This window comes from Sarcophilus harrisii, chromosome 6, assembly GCF_902635505.1.
Source record: "Sarcophilus harrisii chromosome 6, mSarHar1.11, whole genome shotgun sequence".
NCBI classification, from domain to species: Eukaryota; Metazoa; Chordata; class Mammalia; order Dasyuromorphia; family Dasyuridae; genus Sarcophilus; species Sarcophilus harrisii.
Genome location: NC_045431.1, coordinates 197,818,638 through 197,842,422, shown reverse-complemented (window position 1 = coordinate 197,842,422; position 23,785 = coordinate 197,818,638). Strand labels below are relative to the sequence as shown.

Below are 23,785 nucleotides of genomic sequence, written 5' to 3'. Positions count from 1 at the left end.
TGAATTGTGCCTGGAAAGGTAGGTTGGTGCCAAGTTGTGAAGAAATTAAATGCTCCAAGAAGAAATGTATAACATCCTCGAAGTAACAGGGAGCCCAGGAGTTTATTGATCAGGAAAGTAATATGGTCCAGAACTGTGCTTTAGACATAAAATTTTGATTACATAAGATAGCTGGGTTGGAGAGGTAAGAGGGATACTTTCAGCAATGAACATGAAATAAAGACTTTAATAACACTTTAACAATACCATTTTGGCAGTTGTGAGGATTAGATGGACTAGAGAAAGTGCAGACTTGAGGCAGAGAGAACAGTTAGGAGGACGTAGCAATCATCCCTGTGACAACAATGGATGAGAGCCTGAAGAAGGTTATGGCCTCTTAAGGAATAGTTGCAAGAGATGAGGAGGTAAAGTCAATAAAACTTGGTTTGGCTACGGTTGGCTACGGAGGTGGTGGCAGAGGTGAGGGATGGTAGAGGGTGAAGGATGACTCAAAGATTACAAATCTGAATGGCTGAAGGAATGAATGGATGCTGAGCAACGGAATAAAAGCTTCCCACTGAAAACAGTTAAAAATAGGTAGCTTATTGTGGGAAGGAAATGGGGCCATGAGGAGAGAGAGTTTGCTTTGTCATCAAGGACAGATTAAGGTGTTTGTATAAAAGAGTCAAATATTCTTTACTGTAGTACAAGGGCTCAAGAAATAATTTTAAAAACTCTTTCTTTGTTCACTGACAGCAGCTGTTAGTGGTCTTGCTATCATGATTTTATAGCACATAAATATTTTAAATATATGCTCATAGTAATAATTTCCACAAACTTTCTGCATTGTCACCACTTGTACACCAAGAACTTCAATGCTTCCTCATTCTGGCATTCAAGGCCTTCCATAATCTGGCTCCAAGCTACCTTCTAGCTGTGACTCCTACTACCTGCCTTATGTGTTAGTCTCCATTTTAGATTTCTCCGTATCCCTCATTCTTACCCACTCATTACCTACCTTCACACTGTTGCTCATACTCTGTCCCATGCCAAGGACATAGTTCTCCACTATCAAGCAAAGTCTCTTGAAAACTCTCTTCAAGGTGAGCTCATGAGCCACTCCCTCCGGGAAGCCTCCTGGGATTCCTCCAGCTGACAGCCATCACTCCCTTCTCCTTCCTTAGGGCACTTTGCTGAACGTGTCCTCTGTGCTTCTTTTCCTTGCTCTAGCTCCTTGAGTGCACCTGAATTCTGTTTTTGAATCCTCAGTGCACTTACTAAATGTCCATTTGGGAATGGGGGAAGCAGGGAATGGAACACAGCTTTGATTTGTCGATTGAGAATTTTCTGGGGAATTAAGAGATTAAGTGACTTGTGGATAATTACATAGCCATTATGTGTCAGAGGTGAGACTTGGCCTTAATCCACTGAATCACTAAATTAATGATAGTTGGCCTTCATATGGCACTTTAATTCATTATTATTGAATTGCTCACTGACATTTATATAGCCCTTTAAAGATTACAAGGCAATTTGCTTCTATCAACTCTTTTGGTCCAACAGCCCTAGGAAGTAGGTAGTACCAGACTGATTATTTCCATTTTACAGATGAGAAGACTGAGGCTGAGTGACCTGCAGCTAATAAGTCTGTAAAATGAAAACGGTGTCTAAATGACCTGCAAGTTCCTTTTGCGCCCTGTGCTTTGCCATGAGCCCGTGGTCCAAAGATATGCAGAACACGCTGGAGAGACAGACTTCCAAAAGGCCACTGAGCTTGTCCTGTGCAAGAGAACGTCCTGCCAGACAGACGCCTCGGGAAACAAGTCTGGCAAATCCTGAAACTTAGGCAGTAATGCACCAGCTAGGTAGATGAACTCAATATTTTGCATTGCAAGTAAGAAACGGGAAGCTAGGTGGGACAGTGGGCTCTGAGTCATCCCTGAAGACCTGAATTCAAGTCAGATTGCACACAAGCTGTGTGACTCTGGGCAAGCCATTTAACCTGGCTGCCTTAATTTGTTCATCTGTGAAATAGAGATAATAATAAAACTCTTCTCCCAGACTTATTGAAGATAAAATGAGAAAAGTGGTCAAGTGTTTTGCAAACTTTCAAGCACTGTGTACATGCTAGCTATTACTATCGTTTCTAACTCTAGGTCCTGCTGTGGGTCTGACCAGGGAGGAACCCAGGCCAGGCTAGTATTTCCAAGGACCTGATTCCTGCTTTCTTCTTGGCAGAGGCAATCATGAGCTTTCTTGGGTGACATCCCACTGTCCCCCATGATATACTGTCCCTCTGGGACCATAGTCCCATCTTCATCATTTTCAAACTTTAAGTGCTACAGAAAAGAGACTTGCTCTTATTCTTGTCTTATACTCGTTGTTTTTGGTGGAGATAAAAAATATTCTTCTTTTATAATCCACAGACTGCTATTCAGGGGATAAAGTTTTGTAATGGAATAAGCGTAGTGGATTATGAGCTCATCTGAAGACTCAGGTAATGTATCATGGGTACACTAGTGGCAGCCAGGGCATAAAGTGTTAAGTGTTAAGTATTTCCTTCTATTCCCACATATTCTTAGTTGCTTTTACCACCCCCTCTCTAACTATTTTGGAAGCCATGTTTTATGGATTGGGAGGGATGGAAGATGGATAGACAAAGTAACCCACTGTTATCCTTTGGATATTGGGAGAAACTTTCAGGAGGGTATGGACAAGTCTCAAGAGACAGACAAGCTTGGGGAAAGGGAGAGCTTGGTCTACATCACTAGAGGGAACTCCCACATCAAGGAGATCTGGGATACTTAATTCCATGAACTTTGAAGATGAGTATTTGGAATGGTGGTATCTGTTAATATGTTTAATACTTAAACATATAGCTCAGCTCAATATAAAAATGTTTATGAGCGGTAATATCTGAATGATATTACCTTTTTCTGTCATAATGTTTCAGTTCCAATATAACTTATTATTACTCATCTCAATATCATTATTAGCCTGTCAACTTGGCATCATAGAGAAAGTACAAGGCTTGAAGTCATAATACAGGCTTGTTCTCTGGGTTCTTGTTGTATGGTCATGGACAACTCATTCCCTTTCCTCTCCTGTATAACACAATGATCGCCAGTATTTTAAGAGATGATGTTAATTTCCATGGAGGCAAGACTGTTAATCAGAGATATATTAGATATAGATGAGTATAGATAGATATACCTGAAATGGCACTAACCAGGGACCTAGGAAAATGAAGATTTGCTGTATCTTCAAAGGAAACTCTACGTTCAATTAGAAAAACACTGTTTTTCCTGGAGAGACTTATGCGAACTGATGCTGAGTGAAGTGAGCAGAACCAGGAGACTATTGTACACATAACAGCAAGATTATGTGACAATCAACTATAACAGACTTAGCTCTTCTCAGCAATACAGGGATCTAAGACAACTCCAATAGACGTGGGAAAGAAAATGCCATCCACATCCAAAGAACTATAAAGCCTGAATCTGAATGAAAGCATACTATTTTCATTTTTTTCTTAGTTTTTTCCTTTCATTCTAATTTTTCTCTTAAAATATGTTTATGGAAATATATTTAAAATAATTGTACATGTATAACATATATCAGACTGTTTGTGGAATCGGGGAGGGGAGGAAGGAGGGAGGGAAAAATCTGAAACTCAAAATCTTACAAAAATAAATGTTGAAAACTGTCTTTGCATATAATTGGAAAAATTAAAATATTAAGGCAAAAAAGAAAAATGTTTTCTCCAGAGATACAAAATTAATAGAGAAGGTATTTGAAAAGTCCCAATCTTATCTGGATTTCTATTTGCATCACTTACCTGATTCTCACATACATCAACCATGTATGGTTGAGTCCTTACCAAGCAGCTACTATGTTCTAAGCAATGTGCTGAGTGCTAGGGATACAAAGAAAGGTAAAAACAGTCTCTGCCCTCAAGAAGCTCACATTCTAATAGATGAAATAACACACAAACAATGGTGTGCAAACAAGATATAGACAGGGAAATCAAAAGTGATTTTTGGTTATATGGGGCGTCGTGGTATAGTAGAAGTGAGCTGACCTCAAAGCCATAAAGTCCCACCTTTGATATAAATTAAATGTTGGGCAAATCAGTATTTCTTACAGTGCAATCCAATCTCTGGGAGGGCAAAACAATTTTATTATAACATATATATATGTATATGTATATATATAATACAATATATCACAATAATATAATATATTGTGTAATAATCATATCAATTATTATTATGATCATATCAATATTTTAATTTCTAACATGGTGATTGTCAAGAGAGCCCACATATCAAAAGTTCTTTTTTTAGGAGCGTGAAGGGATCCTGAGACCAGAAAGTTTGAGAATCCCTCATCAAGGGAAAGTCTCTTAAGACCAGAAATTGCGAGGATGATGGGGACCTGCACTGGGAAGGCATCTCCTCACTCCAGAGTTCCCCAAAGCAGAGGTTGCTGGCGCTGCCAAGGAGCGCTATCTAGTGGGCAGACTGGCAATTGCACCCATGCAATCATCCAAATCATCGATGAATCCAATCAATGAGGCTCTGTGCTAAACCCCGAGGGTACAAAAAGGGCCCAAGTCGGGCTCCCCCGAGCTTGCATTCCCACAGCTACTGTTTGTGTAACACTGAGGGCTGCAAAGCCCCGTGCAGCAGACGCTCTCAGCAGATCCTTACAAGCCAGGGAGGTTGGGGTGGTTCTCATTTTACAGAGAAGCAAAGGGAGGTGGGATCTGAATCCAACCCTTCCCGACTCCAGGCCCTTTCTGTAGGCAGCTGATTCCTTAACCACCGGGAAAGATCCGTTTATCCGGACACCCAGCAGCTCTTGGCTGTTTCAAGGGCTCTGAATGATCAGAAACTGTCCAGAGGGATGGATGGAGAGCAGTCGGTCGTGTCAGGCTGTAAGAAAGCAAGTGGGAGCGTCGGGGGCAGCAAGGAGAAATCAAGTCAGAGGAAAAGCTGGGAAGATGATTAACAGCTGGGTACGAACAAGAACTTTAGGAGGAAAATATTAGGAAGAATATCCGCGGAGGACACAGCTTCTCGACTTGCCTCAGACTAAAGAGCTTTATTTGAGGCTCACAGAATGGGAAGAGGGATCAGGACTTGGGAGAACCTTGGGAGAAGCGGAGAGGATATGTCAGGGAAACTCATTCATCTGTCAAATAACAGAATCATAGGGATGTTTAACCCCACATATGCTCCACTTCTACTGGAGTATAAGCCCCCTGAGGAAAGGCGCTGGTTCACTTTAGTCTTTGTGTCTCCTGTCCCTGAAAGCTAGAGATGGGACTAGAGCCTTGCTCTTGGGGAGAACCACCTCGGATTCCCGCGGATACCTCCCCTGGGTCTCTGAGAAGCGATTTTGTCAGGGTCACATAAGCACTGTGCATCCAAGGCAGGACTTGACGTCGCTGCCTTCTGGCTCCACCACCAGCTCCGGGGCCACTGCTCCTCTTCAGGGATTTAGCTCGGTCTGGAATTTCTAAAACACTGTGCTACACGTTGGGAAACAAATAGAAAGGTGAATAGTCCCTGCCCTAATGGAGGAGACACCACTTGTGGGGTTTAGGGCAGGTCTCCCAGAAGCCCCCTGGTCCTTGGTATGCAGCTGCTGAACTGTAATACTTCTTTCCTGAGGTTTTCACCCATAAAATTCTATTAGTTTCCAACACTGAGGATTTTGGTGGTGAGAACTTTCTTTTCTGGGTCTTTGGCAGTGGTGACTGTGGGCCTTTGGGGGGCTGCTTCCTGTGCTGAGGGATCTGGGCTGGAAGCTCAGCTTTCTCTTCTTCCTCAGATGATCAAGGATGGGGACTAAGTCCTTTGGGCCCAGCAGTGCCCCTCATCCATCTCATTGAGCCCCTTTTGTTTCTGTTTTGGGAGGGAGGGGGGCTTTCAATTCCAGGGTTCAAGATTAGAGGTTCTACTCACCCAGCACCCACCAGGCCCCGGAAGCAGAAACAGACCTTACAGAAACAAAAACTGAAGCCAAAGAAAGGGCTCTAGGGGAAGGCTGGTTAGGATAATGCGACAGGCACCAGTCCGGACCCAAGGTCTCGGACCCAAGCTGGACTCAGACCCAAGTCTTGTAATTGCCCAGGCTGGTGCCCGTCGCATTATCCTAACCAGCCTGGGCAATTACAAGACTCGGGTCCGGGTCCGGCTCTGCTGCGCCAGCTGTTTGAGCTTATGGAAGTTAACTCTTGCTCTGCCTTTGTTTCTACATTTGTAAAATGAGCCTGGGCTGCATACATGCTTCTGCAGTCCTCCCGACAGGTTTAGAGGGACCAGGGCTTTCCGTATTCCTCTCCCCCTCGAAAGGAACCAGACTCAATCTTTTCACGAATCAGAACCAAGCAGCCCCATCTAGTGTCCCTAAGCAATAAGCACCATCGTGTCTAGAAGTAAATAAGCACAAAGACCCTAAATGCTCTATTTGGAATCTGAGGAGTGATAAGAAGCGATGTGGGAACCAGCCATGTGACCTATAACCTCCTTTAGGGAGGGAGGAGTGGAAGTAATTGGGCCCAATTACAATTAGTAATTGGGCTCTAAGTGTCAGCTGTCAGTGTTAGACAGGATTCACAGTGGAAAGCTACATGTAGCTACATGGTGGGCTTAAAAATTTTTTTCCATAAATGTTACAGCAATAGCATTTAAATGCACAATCACAAAGCTTAAGGTCTACACCAACTTCCTTCCAGTTTAAAGCCTTCCCGTCAGATTGAGAAGTGCATGAGGATTTTGAATATTGAAAGCCACACGACTGAAGATCTTATTGCTGAAGATCTGTGCTTATTGTAGGTACTCTTTAAGACACTAATCATAGCTCCTCCACTTTAGAACAGTAATTCCCAATCTTTTTTTTTTTTTTTTTTTTTTGGGGGGGAGAGGTAGAGACAGGATCTCTTTTGATATGAAAAACATACTTCATGTACATTTGTACTGTTAGTATCCATTAATATAGGATCTTCAGAAAATATCATGGATTCAGTAATACTTTAAAATTTTTGTTACCTAGTGACCTCTACATGTATTTGAAAAACAGTAAATATCTTCATGGCTTAAGTGAGACACTGACTTGTGGAAAGAGTTGGCTTACCTTTAGGAAACAGTTGTTTCTACCTACATCAATTCCCAAGATTCTACTGGAGATACTTTCAGAATTCATCTCAGGATAAGCCTCCAACAAGAATGCCATATATGTATGTGGCTGCAACTTAGAATTATACAAATACTCTTTGGCCCACAAATGCCACTAGTCAGTATAAATCTGAAATATGACAAGACCCTGTATATATCAAAATATTTTTAACGGTGCTTTTTGTGGTAACAAGGAGAAAAAAAGGGTAGATTGCCATCAGTTCAAAAATTGCTAATCAAATTGTGTAATTCCATTTCTCTTTTCTTTTTTTTGCTGAGACAATTGAGGGTAAATGACTTGCCCAAAGTCACACAGCTAAAGTGGCTGAAACAGATTTGAACTCGGGTCCTCCCAACTTCAGTGCCAGTGCTCTATCCACTGCACCACCTACCTGCCCTGTAATTTCATTTTTAACCCCAATTCTGAAGTAGCTAGGTAATACAGTAGACTGAACCCTGGATCTATATTCAAAACCTATTTTCAGTCTAGTAATTAACTCTTGAACAAGTCACTTTACCTGTTTTCCCATTTCTCAAATGATAGTAATGATGCCCATTTCCCAGGGGCATTATGAGAATAAAATGAGTTAATATTTATAAAATGTTGTCAAATAAATTCTATTATTTCTAAAGTCATATGGCTACAAGTTACTGATTATTAAAGATTTAGTTAACAGATATTAAAGTTCCCTATCTTTTTGCCTTTGAATTAGCTACCTGTTGGGCCAGATCCAGTATCACACCTTTAAGAGAATTTCCTTTAAGTAGCACCCTTCTAAGAGATCTCAATTCTATGCCATAAACAAAACTGGCGAGTTCAGACCTTATTTCTTCATTCACAAAGAGGGTGAGATAATGTCCTAAATCCTTTCCCCCTTTTATTTCTAGTTTTCCTTTACATTCATTATGCCGTTGTTAGGACCAAGACCATAAAATCTTCAATGAAAAGTTAGTATTTGATGTTTTTACCACAGTAATTATGCAGCCATGTGCTACCTGGCTGGATACTACAAGCTTGTCCCAAAGACCCAAAGGTAGAAACTACAGGACAAATGGAATGAGACCACTGCTGTTAAGCACAAAACAAGAGGTCAAAGGCAGGACCTTACAGATTCAAAGGCTGGTGACTTTTGATGTTTACCCAAGTTGCTGAAAAGGAACTCAGCCCAGAGAGATGGGATTTGCCTACCCAAAGTCACACAAATAAGCAAGCAGCAAACAGAAAGGAGTTGAAAGGGAAGCTAGTTCTCAAAGATTTCAGCAGAAATGATCAGGTTAATTTTTATTTAATTCATTTCGAATACCTAGATGACTGATATCCTAAACAGCAATACCTAGTTAAATACTTAAAAACCCAAAAAGGTTCAGGTCTTTTTTTGCAGTAGGGAGATGCAGATCAACAGAATTGGCATTAAAGATTTTTTTTAAGAATTCAGTTGTGATGCTGAGTGAAATGAGCGGGACCAGGAGATCATTACATACTTCAACAATACTATATGATGATCAATTCTGATGGACGTGGTCCTCTTCAACAATGAGATCAACCAAATCAGTTCCAATAGAGCAGGAATGAACTGAACCAGCTACACCCAGGGAAAAAACTCTGGGAAATGAGTGTGAACCACTACATAGCATTCCCAATCCCTCTTTTGTCAGCCTGCATTTTTGATTTCCTTTACAGGTTAAATGTACAATATTTCAAAGTCCGATTCTTCTAGTGCAGCCAAACAACTGTATGGGTATGTATACATATATTGTATTTAACATGTATTGGTCAACCTGCCATCTGGAGGGGGTGGGGGGAAGGAGGGGAAAAATTGGAACAAAAGGTTTTGCAATCGTCAATGCTGAAAAATTACCCATGTATATATCTTGTGAAAACCTATTTTTTAAAAAGTGAAAATTAAAAAAAAAAAAAAATTCAGTTGTGCTTACTAAATCCTTCCAAAAATGTACTGAGAAATATGGACAATAATGCCAAGGAATGAAAAGACATCACACAGATTCTAAGAGATCTTAACTCCTTTACAAGTAATGAGACCCGGAGATAGAATACATTTACACACAGCAATTATACTGAAAATCATAGTCAATTTTCAACTATATCAAAGTGTAAATGAATAATCATTTAAGGTATGGTAGCTAGGAATAAGCATGACATCAAATTCACTTTAATGGAACAGTTCAAGCACTAAAGGGAACAGGAAGAAGCAAAATGACAAGGCAGTAAAGAGCTTTCCTTGAGTTTTTGAAATAAGTTCGTATGAATAATAAACAGGAGAGAGGTAAAGCAATCAGAGGTCAAAAGAAATTAATAATTCACATTTTTGTGTCCAGGATAGTATTGGGAAAGCATGGATACAAGTTTGGTGACAGGAATGAGAAATCAATTAATTACTGGACCTCAATTTCCCTCTCTGTAAATGGTGAAATGAAAGTGACCAGACAGTAGGCTGAAGCCAATGTTTACTGTGATCCTGTAAAGCAGTTCCCAATAAGAGGTTATTTCAGACCGCTCTAACAACTATTTTCATAAAAGGAAAAACAAAGCAAAGATTCAGTTAGATACTGACTTTTATTATTTTAGTACATAAACCCACATTTATGCAACCAGAGCAGAGGCTGTGGATGATTCACTGCAAGGAAGGAAAAAACAAAAAAGGTGTTAATAAAATTCTAAGTACAGCACCAAATGAGAATTAACCCTGTGGAGCCCACCCAACAGGCAAGGTTCTAAGGCATTTTAGGGACAACTGTGTTTTAAATATCCCAATTATGTAAAAATATCCACAGACAATAATGATCAACACTCACTATTTCCAATTGGGTGGGAGCACTCTCTTGGTCTTGTAGTACCGAGCCAACCGGTGAATACGGCTCTCATTCAGAATCAGCCGGAATTTGGAATCCTTATCCTAAAAACCAAGCGTCCAAGAAAACCTTCTCAAAAGAATATACAAGATAATGAAGGAATAACTGCTAAAATAGGTAATCACTTCAAAAGGCTATTGCTTACACACTGAGACAACAGTATGTCTTTTCCTCCCAGCAGATAGATATATATATAGCACATGTCACCATGTGCTCTCTACATCAATAGTTTTTTTTTTAAAAATGCAGAAATATTGATGGACACTTAGGGTGTGGACCAAACAACTAATACTTGAGATTTTCCCCCTTCCCCCTGGGGAACAATGTAATATCCAAGGAAAATTTGGCCAATTCAAAGGAAAACCATTACAAAAAACAGAAATGGTTATGAGACAACTTAAAAAGCACATATGTATATTCCTTCAACAAACTTAATCATATATACTTAAGTGTTTTTTAGTTGATTTAAGCCACTTCATGCAAATTAAGCATATGAAGGGAAGTTAATTCCCTTTTCCCAAAACATTTCAAAGCCGCTCTATTTCAATACACTAAAGATCCATGCCAGTTGGCTTCTCAGTCAAACAAATGACATCTTATCCAAGAGGATGACCCAGTCAATTTTACCTTTCTGTTTCTCTCAAGATGCTTTCGGACAGCAACAGCTTTCTTGATCAAGTGATAAAGATCTTCAGGAAGGTCAGGGGCAAGTCCCTTGGACTTCAGAATTCTCAAAATTTTGTTGCCAGTTACAAAGCGTACTTGTGCCACACCATGAGAATCCCTAAGGATCACACCTGAAAATGGAAAGATACCCAATTAACATGTTAATTCGGAACAGCTGTAGGTTTTGGTGGCTATGAAGTCAAAAGTATAGCGATGGCGGCCACTTGGTATTAAATTTTAGGGATCTTTGTTTTTCTAATTGTAAAATGAGGAGCGTGACAAAAATAGTTCTTCCAGTGCCAATTCTAGGATCCTTCATGTTACAATGAACATAAACCACACACACACACCAATGGATTTAAGAGTAAGAGGAAGTGATCAAGGGCCCAGGTTCAAACATTCAGGCACTGAGCAAGACCACTCTGGTCAACTTTTCCCAGGGCCGTTTATAGCCCATACCTGCACAGGAGCCTGACTTCAAGTGCTTTCCACGTTCGAAAGCTCCATATAACTGAGAAGAACTTAACAAAATTGCGAGGAAAGCAGAGCAACAGCAGGTCTACTTCACTGCTCTGCTCTTCTCAGTCTACAGACTAAGGAAGGAAAGACTAAGTGTAGAGAAATTGGCTTTTTAAAGGCGGATTGTTCCTTCCCTTCAACCATTCCAGAAAACAAAACCCTTCTGCCTTTCCCCCCTTCCCCCAGTGACTAATTTCCCTTCATCTCTTTAGGCCAGTCAGAACTGAATTAAACCCGAGCTTCCCCGCGGGGAGCCTCTCCTGCGGGGAGCCTCTCCCCGCTTCCCCTTGGTTCCCTGCCGTTTCTGGGCCCACGGGATCCGGCCCCAGCGCCGGCCATGCGGGAGGGCCTACCCGAGCCTGCCTCAGTTTCCCCATCCGTCCCTGGGGAAGGAAGCCGGCTCCGCAGTCGGATCGGAGGAGACCGCCGCCGCACACAGCAGGCCCGCCCTCCCCTCCCCCCCCTCCCCCGCGCACTCACCGATCTGGGAAGGCGTCAGGCCCTTCTTGGCCAGCTTGTAGATCTGCTCCTTCACGTCGTCCGAGGTGAGCTTCAGCCACTGCGCGCGGCGGAGAGAAGAGACTCAGGGGGAGCGGGCCCCGACGCGCCCTCCCCGGCGCCCGCAGCCTCGTCCTTTCCCCCCCCCCCCCCCCCCCCCCCGGCCCGGTGCCGTTCTCCCCCTCCCCCCCTCTCCCTTCCCCCCTCCTCTCCCCCGGCCCGGCCCTCACCGTGGGCACGCTGCGGCGGTACGGCAGAGCAGACTGGGACAGGCCCTTCCTGAGGAGACACAAGCGGGAGGCGTAAACGCGGGCTCCAAGCGCCCACCCGGCCCCGCAGCCCCCGCCTCGCTCCCCGCTCCCCCAGCCCCCCGAGCGCGGCCGGGTCCTCGCCACTCACCCGGGAGCGTGCATGCGACCCATGATGGCGACGATCAGGCAGCGAAAGAGAGAGGACGGTGGGGAGGAGGGCAGGAAATCGTTCCACTTGGCGGAAATGACGCGATCTCCCCCGAAATCGGAAATGACGTTCTGTATAGGAACCGTCTAGGAGGTGGAGCCTGGTCCCAGAGTGGGCGAGGTTTAGAGAGAGACTAGAGAGGAGAGGGACTACAAGTCCCGACAGGCAGTTCTCCCGCGAGGCTCTCCCAGCTGCTGCGCATGGGCCGCCCTAATCAAACCACAGATCCCAGCACGCCCTGCGCTGCCCTCGCCCGCAACGCCGGGTGGGCGCCCCACGTGGTTGTCACGGCGGGAGGATGTGGGGAGGGATCCCGGCGTGGGCGGCGCCCTGAGCTGGGAGAACCGCCGCGGGAGACGCACGCGGGCGTTGCGGGGAGCTCTGCCTCCGCCTTGCCCTGGGTACCCTGGCAGCAGAAGGGGAGGGTCGCACTTCACACTGCTGTTCAGGGCGATGAGGCCTTTTTATGGGTGACCCTTCCTTTGGCTTGGACAGCTTCCTCCCTCCCTACCATGTGCCAGACGCGGCCAGAACATTTTACTAACGTCGTCCCCATGGACACGTAACAGCTTGGGAGGGAAGCGATCATGAGCCCCTTTTACAGGCCTGCGTGCCACTGACTAATTCCGAGCTTGCTGGCCACCTTCAGCGCCCTGTGGGCGTGAGCACCCCATCCCGCGGCAGCCTGGCCGCTCTTCCCAACGCCAGCGCTACAGTTTGGCATTCCCTGCCCATTCCGCTAGGTCGTGCTGGGACGGAGGTGGCAGGAGCCCGGAGTCGGAACCCGGCCGGTCAGTCCCAACTGCAGATGCTCCCAGGCTCCTCACACTTTCTAAATAGGGGGCCAGTTCCCTGTCCCTCAGACTGCTGGGGGACCGGACTAGAGTAAAAACAAAAGCTTTGTTTTGTGGGCCTTTCAATAAAGACACTCCATAGCCCTGGGGGAGGAGGATAATTGTCCTCAGCTGCCCTGTCTGGCCCGCGGGGCCGTAGTTTGAGGGCCCTGTCCAGGCTCTCTAGATCCCCAGTGCCAGCAGCCTAACGCATGGGGGCCCGTGATCCCGGAGCACCCTATCCCACCGGCCAGTCCTGGTCCCAACTCAAAGCTGCCCTTTTCCCAGAATGCTCTCACGCTCACCCTCATTCCCAGCCCTTCCCCAAGTTGGAAGCGAGAGAGAAGGAAACTGAGTCCCAGGACTGGTGGGACAGTACTACATCCCAATGAATCCGAGTCCGGGACCTCTACCTCTTAGGGCCAGGGCTCCTGCCTGGGAACACCCACTGCCAATGAGGTTTTCACTGGGGACCTGGGTTATGTATGCCTGCCTCCGAAGGGTGTGCATCTGACAGCACTGGGTGAAAGGTGCCAGGCCTGCCAAGACCTGGACCAAATGTGTGTGCCGGGCGAGTCATTCTCCACTTCTCAGACTCATCTGACTGGTCTTTTCACTGGTGATGGGCCTTGAACCTCCGTGGTGAGCCAGGAATCCAGGCAGTGTAGTAGTGCTAAGAGCTCTGAATTATCAGTGGTTCCATCCCATCCAGGTACCCAGGAGTATGACCTTGAGCCAAATCCCAACCTCAGGATGTCTCCCTTCCTTTGATAAAATGTAAGTAATAATTGAATTAACTACCTCACAAGGTAATCAGTGATAGGGAATGGATTCTCTTAATGAAAAGTTAGCAAAAGTTCTATGGTAATAGGAAAACCTAGATCAAAGGGTTAAGACTAGAAAAGACTTTAGATCAAAGAAAAACAATAAGCACCGGGAATATAAAAAGGTGATAAAGGACAGTCTGGACTGAAAAAGGGCTCACAATCTAAAGAGATTATTTAATCTAACCTCTCATTTGATAGATGAGAAAACTCAGGCCCAGGAAGGACAAAGGGCTTTCCCAAAGTTACATAATAAATAGCAGAGTCAGATCTAAAGATGTTTACAATGGCAAAGCAGCAGCCCAGGCTTTAGGGTGGCCAAATTCTGGGATTATATTCCTTCCTAAGTGCTTTACGCCATGCTATAGAAATGGCCCTACTGTCTCCAAGGCAATGGGAGGGGGGCTGAGGCTCCTGTGACTGGAAATGCTTAGAGTCCAAGCCAAAGTGACAATTTCTATTACCAAAGAAGCACTGTACCCAGCTGCTCCTGGGAGAATTAATTTTTCAGCCACAGCAACTAACAAACACGAAGGCAGCAGAAAGTGGTGTCACAACTATAAAACCATATTTAGGCTTATAAGGCCTTTTTTATGGGTAACTGAGGAACACATTGAGAAGATACTCCTTTGGCCTAAAAAGCTTAAGAAAACCTGCCTGAGACACGAAGGCTAGGCCAAATGGGAGGCCGAATCTATATTGGACAAATTGCTGACCCCAGCTCAGATCTCATCTCCAAATCTGCTGATCTCTAGGTTCCAGTTTCCTTATCTATAGAATGAAGGTGTTGAATTTGATGACTTTTTAAGGTCCTTTCCCACACTCTCATCTGTAATCCTTCACTCTTGGATTTTTTCCCCCAAGTCATATTGCCACATATTATGTGTTGGGATGTGTTGCTACCAGCAAGAGGACAAACTTTAATGCAAAAATTAAAGATTGAAAACTCAGGAAATTTCCTAATGAATTATACACATCATTTTTACACACACACTCACTCTTTCTCTCTCTCTCTTTTTCTCTCTCTCTCTCTCTGTCTCTTTCATATCTGCCAATATTTTGAGTTTAAAATTCGAGTGTTTACAAGATGACTTAATGACAATCTTGGTCCTTTTATTTCAGAAGTGTTTTAATACAATTATAGGATAGTTACAGAGTCACATTGAATCCAATGAATACATTTAAGGTATTAAAGGAAATAATGTACATCTTGACTATCAACACAATATAATTAAAATATTTGGTTCTTACAGTTAACATGAGACCAACTAACCCATTGTGCTGGTTATTTCTTCATATATGCACTGTTGTCACAGTATATGAGTAAATATTATAGGAACTTTAATCCATCGATTATGAAAATGGTAGGAATAAGCCCGCAATTACCAGAAATAAAGGTTTCTTTGTGGAAAAACCCACAATATTAGAATTCTAAAAAGAATAGGCAATTTAAGGCAGGATACTGAAATTTCTACACAGCCCTAATCTTAAAAATAGAAAAATGAAAACTTTATTAAAGACCACACACATGCATTAACATACAAATATACCTGTAGATCATATAAAGGCAGTAATAAAAACTTCAGTGCAGGTCCTACATTGAGTTCTTCAGTAGAGAAAATAAGAGGTCACTGTTCTTTAAGCAAGCTATCATCCTCACATCTCCGTTCACTAGCCAAAAGAAAATAGGTTTTTTCTGTCAAACCAGAACTCTTTTTGTGTGACTAAATACAAAGTATCAATTGTTGTGTGAGTGCTTGCAACTGTCATTAATTAGTGTCTTGGCCAGCTTCTGTTCCCACTTGCATCCATTTTTCATGTTTATTCTTAATCAAAGGTTTAAAAAATCTTTAGGAATTCAATTCATTTTAAATCTATCAAGAGTAGTGCAAAGAGGCTTAAGTCAGTGCTATTCCTCTCTAAGTTTTTGGTGAGGGCTGATTAAATTTTACAAACAAGAAAATATCACACTAAATCTATAGTAAAAAAGGGACAAAAAGGCACAATAATGAGAGAAGCTGAGGAGTACATTGTTAGCACTTGTCCTGGATTCTAGTTAACTATACAGTACTAATCATAATATACATTTTCAGACAAGAATCAGATACCTTTTATATTGCAAAGCAATGTTTCAACATTTCTATTTCTAGTATTTGTGCTATAAGACACTGTGCTATAAATTGACTGCAAAAAAGCAGTACATATTGCTTCCAATTAATAATGAAATGTTTCACAAAAACAGTATTTTGCTTTCCTGGGGCTAAGTGACTTGTGGTTCTATTGATGGAATGGAATAAGTCTCAAAAGCATCAAGTGAGCAGGAAAAACAACCTAGGAGCTCCTTATATTACATTTATTAAGTTACTTACAGTTATTTAACAAATGATAAATTCTATATGAAAAAGAAGAGTTCAGACACTAGATATGCATTTGGATCACTCTACTATTTATAAAGACATTGCAACATTCCAAAAAAAAAGTCAACATCCAAAAAAGTAGTAGATTCTACTTGAACAATTATTTAACAAATGGACTATTAGTGTTAGGCACTGAGTAGTTTCAAGTGTTCTTTCTTCCCCCTTCCCATCTAATGTTCCTGAAGGTCCCCCCATTTACAATCTGTTCTGTAAGTATCATTCTTGTGCAAAACAGTAGGCACATTTCACAGAAATAATTTCATTTGTGGGGTCCTTCAATCCGATTGTCTCTTTTCTATACCTTTCATTTTACAAGGAACAGAATGTAAACAATCAGCATATCTATACTTTCCTTCATTTAAATAAATTCTAAGTTTTAATCCTATGTTTTTTATAAAGATTTGTAGAAAACAAAAACAAATCAAAATGACAAGGATATGTGTGGAGCCAAGTGAAACTACACATGAAAGTTATTTGTGAAAAGTTGTTAAATTACAATCTCATCTCTTCCTAAGGTAGTCCTAAACTCTGTTATATATGAATTACAAAAGGTCTATGGTTAAGGTCAGATTAGACCTACAAATACCTACTTACTAATATCCTAGACTTATAAACAAGAGTCTGCTTTGATGATGTTTTCAAAGTGTATGGGAATTTGGGCCACAGGTAAAAAAAATTTCCCTTGTTACTAAGGGGTCAGAGTATAAGTGCACGATGCTTAAGCTTTACATAATTTCACTAGGCATAAGCATAGGTCTGTAATAATGGAATGAATGTATTTTTCCTGTACATTTCACTTTCATTCACATCAAGTTACTGAGTAACTAATAGAGGTTGTGTGACACGGTATGACTGAATGGATGTTACAACTGTATTACTAGTGTAACAAGTGGTTTTTCCATGGGAAAAGGATTAGTAGATGCTTAATTCACAAAGTGAAAGCTTTCCTGTGTTGATTTAGTAACTGGAAAGATATATAAAATATTTAATAATGAGCAAGTCTGGAAAAACCACCAGAAATGAGGTGCCAGGGAGGGAAGCATCTGAAGTTAAGGCACCATTATTTACAACTTCAATTGTTGGCACTCACTCTGAAAAAGGTTTTAAAGACATTGGACTCTGGCATGAATAATGTAAAAGCAACACTATCCATTTTCTTAATTCTTTCAATCTTTGTACTACCCAGTAGTTTGTTTTGTTTTTTTTTTTTAACCATGCCTTATTTATCATTTACTTTGCTGCAATGGAAAAAAAAAGAAACAGCAGTGGGTTTCTTTTGCTAAAACGAAGTACCTTTCTCTACTTTGATGTTTTCATACATACAATGGTGACTATAAAAATAGCAAAAAAATAAAAAGAACAGATCCGATTTGTAGGGTGGGCAATAAAAATATAGGAGGTTGAACTGATACAGTACAATCAAACTAAGCCAAAATTATTACTCTTGAATAGTTTAAGTGACAGTTGAAAAACTTCATTATCAAAAAGCACACATTTTAAGAAACTTGTAAAAAATTAATTTTGGGGTTTGCAGCTTCCCATAGTAATTGTAAAATTATAATGACTCCCATAAAATATCACCATGTTAATTTTGTGACTATTGGTTTAACAGATGTGCTGAAAATGCAACTTTATATAATATCTTAAGTTCTGTCCAAGTAAAAAAAAACATACAAAAGTACAAGTCAGTAGGGTTCATTCATCTCCTTTTGCTTCCAACCGTCCAATACTCACAAATATAATGCTGCTGTCAGTTGATACCAATTAATTGTCTCTTTGCTCAAATTGAAATCTTTTAGGGGCAGAGTTATTCCACCTAAGAAAAAATTCTCCCGCAAGGATTCTGCACTGAGTACACTTAACTGAAGTTCTCGTTGTCTCAAAGTCTCCTTGCTGTATCCACTGTACACAAGCTGCAGCCAATAAGAAAGAGGAGAAAAGGAAGAAAGAAATAAGCTTACCCTAGGGCTGGAAATACTGGCAAAAAGAGAAGGAATTGTACTAGAGGAGCAATGGGAGGAAAAGAGTCAGGGTTAGAAAGATTACAATTGGATGAAAAAAGACTGGGTTTTCTTCTGCAATTCTTTGCTTTTCTGTTGAAATTTACAAACCCAACTGCAAATTCACCATAATTCTGCTTAGAGCAAATATGATTCAAAAACTTTTAATCTGGAATATTATGTACCTCAGAATTCTCTTCAGAAAACTATGCTATATGTTATATAAAATATCTCCTTGACCTTGGATGTCTTAGAATTTAAAACATAACAATTAGTTAATTATGCATGGGGTTTTGACTCACCATTTCATTAAATGTTGGGTTTCTAGTTTTTCGAGAAATCTTGGTTTTACGTTTTGATGTTTTATGAGTATCTGGAAGTAGGTATGTTTTTACATATGGATTCGGATCTGCTCCATCTTCAGTAACCTATGAAAAAAAAAAACACTTTATGAATCTTCTTTCCAGGATACAAAATGTCTTATGCCCAGTAAGATGTACAAAATGTACTTGGGCTGTGGGTTTACTGAGATAAAAATGAAACAGTCCTTGAGGACAGATGAGTATAAGTAAAATATACAAAGAATAAAAAAAATTAACCAGTTGATTATTGCAATCAGAAAAGGCCAAAAGCGATACCTGAGCTGTGTGCTGAAGACAGCTAGGAACACTCTACCAGGTAGAGGTGAAGGAAAGCATTCTAACCATGGATGAGACACCACAGGAGGCAAGAAGTGGATGACAGAATGTCATGAATGGGGAATGCTAAGTAGGCCTAAATTTAATTATACAATGTCCATATTGCTCTCCTTTACTTCAATTTTGAGAAAGAGACAACCTTTCTTCCCACTTAAACTATTCAAGAGTAATAATTTTGGCTTAGTTTGATTTGCAGGAATATAGAAGGCAAAGAGAGAATAATGCGTGAACATCAAGGAACTCTAGTTCTAGAGATCTAGTTTTGACCTCTAGGTCGGAGCAGAGTATGATGGGCATTAAAGCCTATAGCAGAAGAGTCTGTCCTTTTCCTAGAGGCAGTAGAGACACTGAAGCCAAAGCAAGGCAAAGACAGTCAGGGGCGCCTCTCTAATACAAATGTGGCAGATGTAGGTAGGACAGACTGCAAACAAAAGACTGATACAAAGAGAATAAGGCTGCCACGGCAACAGCACATGAAAATGAGGGTCTAAACTACGGCTGGGGAACGGCTTTGTGAAAAAAGAGAGGAGAGAGGTGTTAGGCATGGTGGGAATAGAATTACAAAAACTTGGCAACTGACTGGAGGGAGATTCAAGTACTTTGGAAGTTGAAAGAAAGGATGCTGCTGCTATTGATTAAGAAACAGTAAAGTTTGGAAAAGCTAATTTTGAAAAAAAAAAAAAAAAGCAAGGACTTCTTTTTCTAGGAGTTGACAGTGAAAGGGAGAGATGTGAAGATAGTTTCATGAAGATTTTATTTTTTAAATATAGGAGATATCTGAGCATGTTTGTAGGAAACAAGTGAGGAAAAGGAGCACAGAAACAGGAATGAGTGAAGAGACAAGCTCCAAGGAGAGTCAATTAGGAACAGAATCAAAGGTACGGGGAAGAGAGGAGATTTGGTCTTGCCAATCAACAAAAGGAACTTCTTCAAGACTAGAACAAATGAAGAGAAAGCAAAGACCACCATTGGGAGAATGGGAGGTATTTATATATAGAAGAGAGAAAAAAAGGAAGATCCTGAAATAGCCTTAATTTTCTCAATAAAGTAAAAGGTGAAATCTTCTGCAAATGCAAATTCCTGGCTTCCTCTATCTCTAGTTTGCTGGTGTTTGGTAAGACAATTGTCATTGGCCTCTATCATCAGAGGACCCTGAAGAGTGGGGGCTTCAATCATCTGGAAAAAACTACATCCTGTGATTAACTGCCATCTAATGTTCCCAATCCCAGTAATTGAGAGCCATGGAACAATAAAGTAAAAACCACCTGCCAATTGTAAATCTTCTCTGCACTGCCAATTGTAAATCTTCTCTGCACTGCCATCCTCATTTCTACTCACATCTATTCCTCCCCAACATAAATATGCTTTACACACACCTATGTTAGTTCTTTGCCTCTTCTGCCCTCCCCTTTTTCTGTGTCCTTTAGAATCTCTGTACATCATTAAAAAACTTCCCATTTTCCTATCACCTCTCACTATTGACTCACTATTTGTTCTCACAAAAATCTGACTGTCTTAGAGGACAACAAATCCCTGGTAACCCTCAATACTATTCTTTTTCATGGGATATTGCTTCTCATGTTTACTACCCATGTGATTCTGAACAAGCCATTTAATATCCCTGAGCCTTAGTTGATCACCTGTAAAATGATGGACTATGTGGCTTTTGAGGTTCTTTCCACCACCACCCCAAATCTATGATTCTAAGGTCAAACCACTATTAGGACAAGGAGAAACAGATACATCCTTTGCTCCCTATCACTACTTGAAAACTGCCTTTGCCAGCATCGTTCAGCAGCTTTTTCTCCTCTGAATTTCACTTTAACTGTGTCTTCCACCTGGTCCAGACAGCTGGTATTGTCTCTTATAATCCCCCAGGTCACTCTCAAATTTGAAGGAATTTGATGGGTGGCAGTCTAAATCTTTACACCTTACTCACAACTAGGAACTTCGATATATACAATAATGTCCCCTTAAACACTCTGGCCTCCCATTTCAAACTCTTCAATTCTAATGACCTACATTTTAAACTATTTTACAGGCATAAGGCTCAATCTATGACTACCAAAAGAGACAATCAATTTATATTTCACTATCACCAATATTGGTGCTTGCTCTCTCAGAATATAATCTCATATTTTCCCACAGCTCTATCTAAACTCCTCCTCAATCTAATCTTTACTCTCCCCATTCAAATTTCTCCCTTCACAGTGTGACCTTTTAATTTAATTATAAATGTCCATGTTGCTCTCCTGTAATGTCCAGGCTAATGTTCTGGAAGTCCTCCAAAGGGCCTCAATCTCAGCAGGATAGACACCATGAGAATAGAAAGAATAGAGTCCAAAATCTTTATTGTCTCCTTCACAGTCTGTGTCTGTCATAGTCTAACCCAATCTCAGTTTGACTCAGTCTCCTCCAGCTGTCTGCAGTCTGCTAGTTTCAACCAATCTTAGTCTGAGTCTGATTTTGTCCCCAGTTCTCTTAAGCTCTTAAATACCTTATTACAATTACATCATTATAGTATACTGAGTATAAGTCAATCTAGAGTGATTATATCATTATATCAAGCTAGAATAACTATATCAAACTAAAGTGATTATATCATTATATCATACTAGATATATGTGAACTAGAGAAACATTATCTCCTCAATTCCTCTGACTTAACACCTTGTTTCAAGTATACTTCTCCAGAGTTCTGGCCCTCGCCACTCTCCTTTACTTTAAACTTTGAGAAAGAGACAGCCTTTCTTCCCAAGGCTTGTCTTGGATTCTTAATCCAATTCTACTCTTGTCTTCTCCAGGACTTTGCCCCAATTGATTATTTCTTCTCTCTCATCTTCAATCAACTTCTATTAGCCCCTTAACTACCACCTACAAATATAAATATGTTTAAGTCAGCCTGATCTTTTAAAAGTTTCACTTGATTCTTCTATTCCCACAATTTCCTTTTTTTTAAATTTTTTAATTTTTTTTTATTTAATAGCCTTTTATTTACAGGATATATACATGGGTAACTTTACAGCATTAACAATTGCCAAACCTCTTGTTCCAATTTTTCACCTCTTACCCCCCCCACCCCCCTCCCCTAAATGGCAGGATGACCAGTAGATGTTAAATATATTAAAATATAACTTAGATACACAATAAGTATACATGACCAAAACATTATTTTGCTGTACAAAAAGAATCAGACTCTGAATTATTGTACAATTAGCTTGTGAAGGAAATCAAAAATGCAGGTGTGCATAAATATAGGGATTGGGAATTCAATGTAATGGTTTTTAGTCATCTCCCAGAGTTCTTCCCACAATTTCCTATATAAAGATCTAAGCTCACTGCCTTTACTTTACCACCCACCTGCTTCTCAATCCTTTGTAGTCCATCTTCAGACTTACTACTTTATTCTCTCAAAGTTAACAATGACCCCATATAGATCTTCCCAAAGCTTCTGATACAACCATCTTTTAATTCTGATTGCTTCCTTGGCTTTCCCAAGACCTCTTTCTTCTGGTTTTCCTGCCCGACTACTCTACTCCTTCTTAGTCTCTCTTGTTAAATTACCATCTATCTTTAACCAAAAGACAGCCCCCGAAATGCTATCTTATACCCCAATCTCTTCTTTCTCATCATTTGCTCTTCTCACAGTTCCAATCTTTTTCTATACACAGATGGTTTTCACTTAAATATATCTGACCCTAATTTCTTTACATCATCATCTACTTGCTAGAGAGGTCCACATCTAGGTGGACCAGCAACTCAACATTAGCAAAACAGAATGTATTCTCCCTAAACCTCTTCTTAGAATAAACTTTCCTATTTCTGTTTATGGAGCTACTATCCTCAAGAGGTGACTATGATTCATAACATTGAAGTAATCTTGCTCATAGTCAATCAGATGCTAAGTCACAGCAGCTAAGAGCTGCAAAAATATTCTTCCTAAAGTAGAGGTTTGACCATGTCACCATTCCTCCTCATTAAAATCTTAAGTAATTCCATCCTTTTTCTAAAACAAAACACAAATTCAAATGAAGATTTAAAGTTCTTTGCTGCTATAAAAGTTGCTGCTCTTCTAGCCTAATTTCTTATTACCATCACCATCATACATACTATGTTTTAAGTCAAACAAATATACTAGTTTTTTCCTAAACTCAACCTCCTGCTATAATACATCTGGTAACATCATCCCCTTGCCTGGAACACACTTCCTTCTCATCACCTTCCATAATCCTTACCTAACTCAATTCTCAGATTAGTTGCCATTTCTTCTATAAAGCTTTCCTTCATTCCTCCTAATTATTAGTGTTCTTTCTCTTCCTAAATTATTTTGATTTTACTTAGCTGTTCTAATAAATAGACTACAAGAACTGAACTAAAGATAAGTTCAATGTGGGGAAATGATAAATGTCCATTGATTTGAAACATGTAGCATTATAAAAACAAAAAAATTGAGCTTTCGTTTCAGTCACTCACAAGATCTTTGATATGCATCACCATGATGAAAAGAGTGCCATTTCTATAAGAAATGGACAATTTCACTGCTCCTCCTACTTGGCCAGAGGTAGGACTCAAGGGATTTGCATCTGAAAAAAAAAAATATTTTTATTTTTATTTTATCCTTTTGGTATGAAATCATTCCAAGTTACAGTGAATGAATGTATATAGTTTCTTATTTATGTCTAACTGAAGATCATATTACAGGACTAGAAGGGACCCAAAAAAGTCAATTTATCCAACTTCTAATTGTCCTGATAAAAAGCCATGGAGGTGACTGATACCTGCCCAATATGTACAGCTTTGCAGGAAGTATCACCAAGAACGTGTTAAAACACATTTTC

At 40.7% G+C, this 23,785-nt stretch overlaps 2 protein-coding genes and 1 long non-coding RNA gene across 5 annotated transcripts in view; 1 reads left to right on the top strand and 2 right to left on the bottom strand.

The window, feature by feature from the left end:
• Nucleotides 1–9,719: 9,719 nt before the first annotated feature.
• On the bottom strand, nucleotides 9,720–12,343 carry RPS13 (ribosomal protein S13). Its single transcript, XM_012552476.2, has 6 exons — nucleotides 12,117–12,343; nucleotides 11,948–11,996; nucleotides 11,700–11,778; nucleotides 10,662–10,831; nucleotides 9,978–10,078; nucleotides 9,720–9,799 (listed from the first exon to the last, which is right to left on the bottom strand). The coding sequence occupies exons 1-6, from the start codon at nucleotides 12,137–12,139 to the stop codon at nucleotides 9,766–9,768; spliced, it is 456 nt and encodes a 151-aa protein (XP_012407930.2). The 5' UTR covers nucleotides 12,140–12,343; the 3' UTR covers nucleotides 9,720–9,765.
• A 147-nt stretch (nucleotides 12,344–12,490) lies between these two features.
• Nucleotides 12,491–20,117, top strand: LOC116419785. The gene is made up of 3 exons (XR_004230088.1): nucleotides 12,491–12,967; nucleotides 13,722–13,786; nucleotides 19,719–20,117. It is a non-coding gene; the product is annotated as an uncharacterized LOC116419785 (long non-coding RNA).
• PIK3C2A (phosphatidylinositol-4-phosphate 3-kinase catalytic subunit type 2 alpha) overlaps nucleotides 14,918–23,785 on the bottom strand; it is a 149,060-nt gene continuing 140,192 nt past the window's right edge. For 2 of the 3 annotated variants that reach the window (XM_031941880.1, XM_031941879.1), the window contains exons 31-34: nucleotides 23,421–23,530; nucleotides 18,553–18,678; nucleotides 17,985–18,163; nucleotides 14,918–15,504 (exon numbers count right to left, since the gene is read on the bottom strand). In XM_031941880.1, the coding sequence (XP_031797740.1) occupies nucleotides 15,462–15,504; nucleotides 17,985–18,163; nucleotides 18,553–18,678; nucleotides 23,421–23,530 (458 nt within the window). In that variant the 3' untranslated portion in view covers nucleotides 14,918–15,461. Of the gene's footprint in view, nucleotides 15,505–15,748; nucleotides 18,164–18,552; nucleotides 18,679–23,420; nucleotides 23,531–23,785 lie in introns of those variants that run through there. The other variant, XM_031941881.1, reaches the window with a different exon arrangement.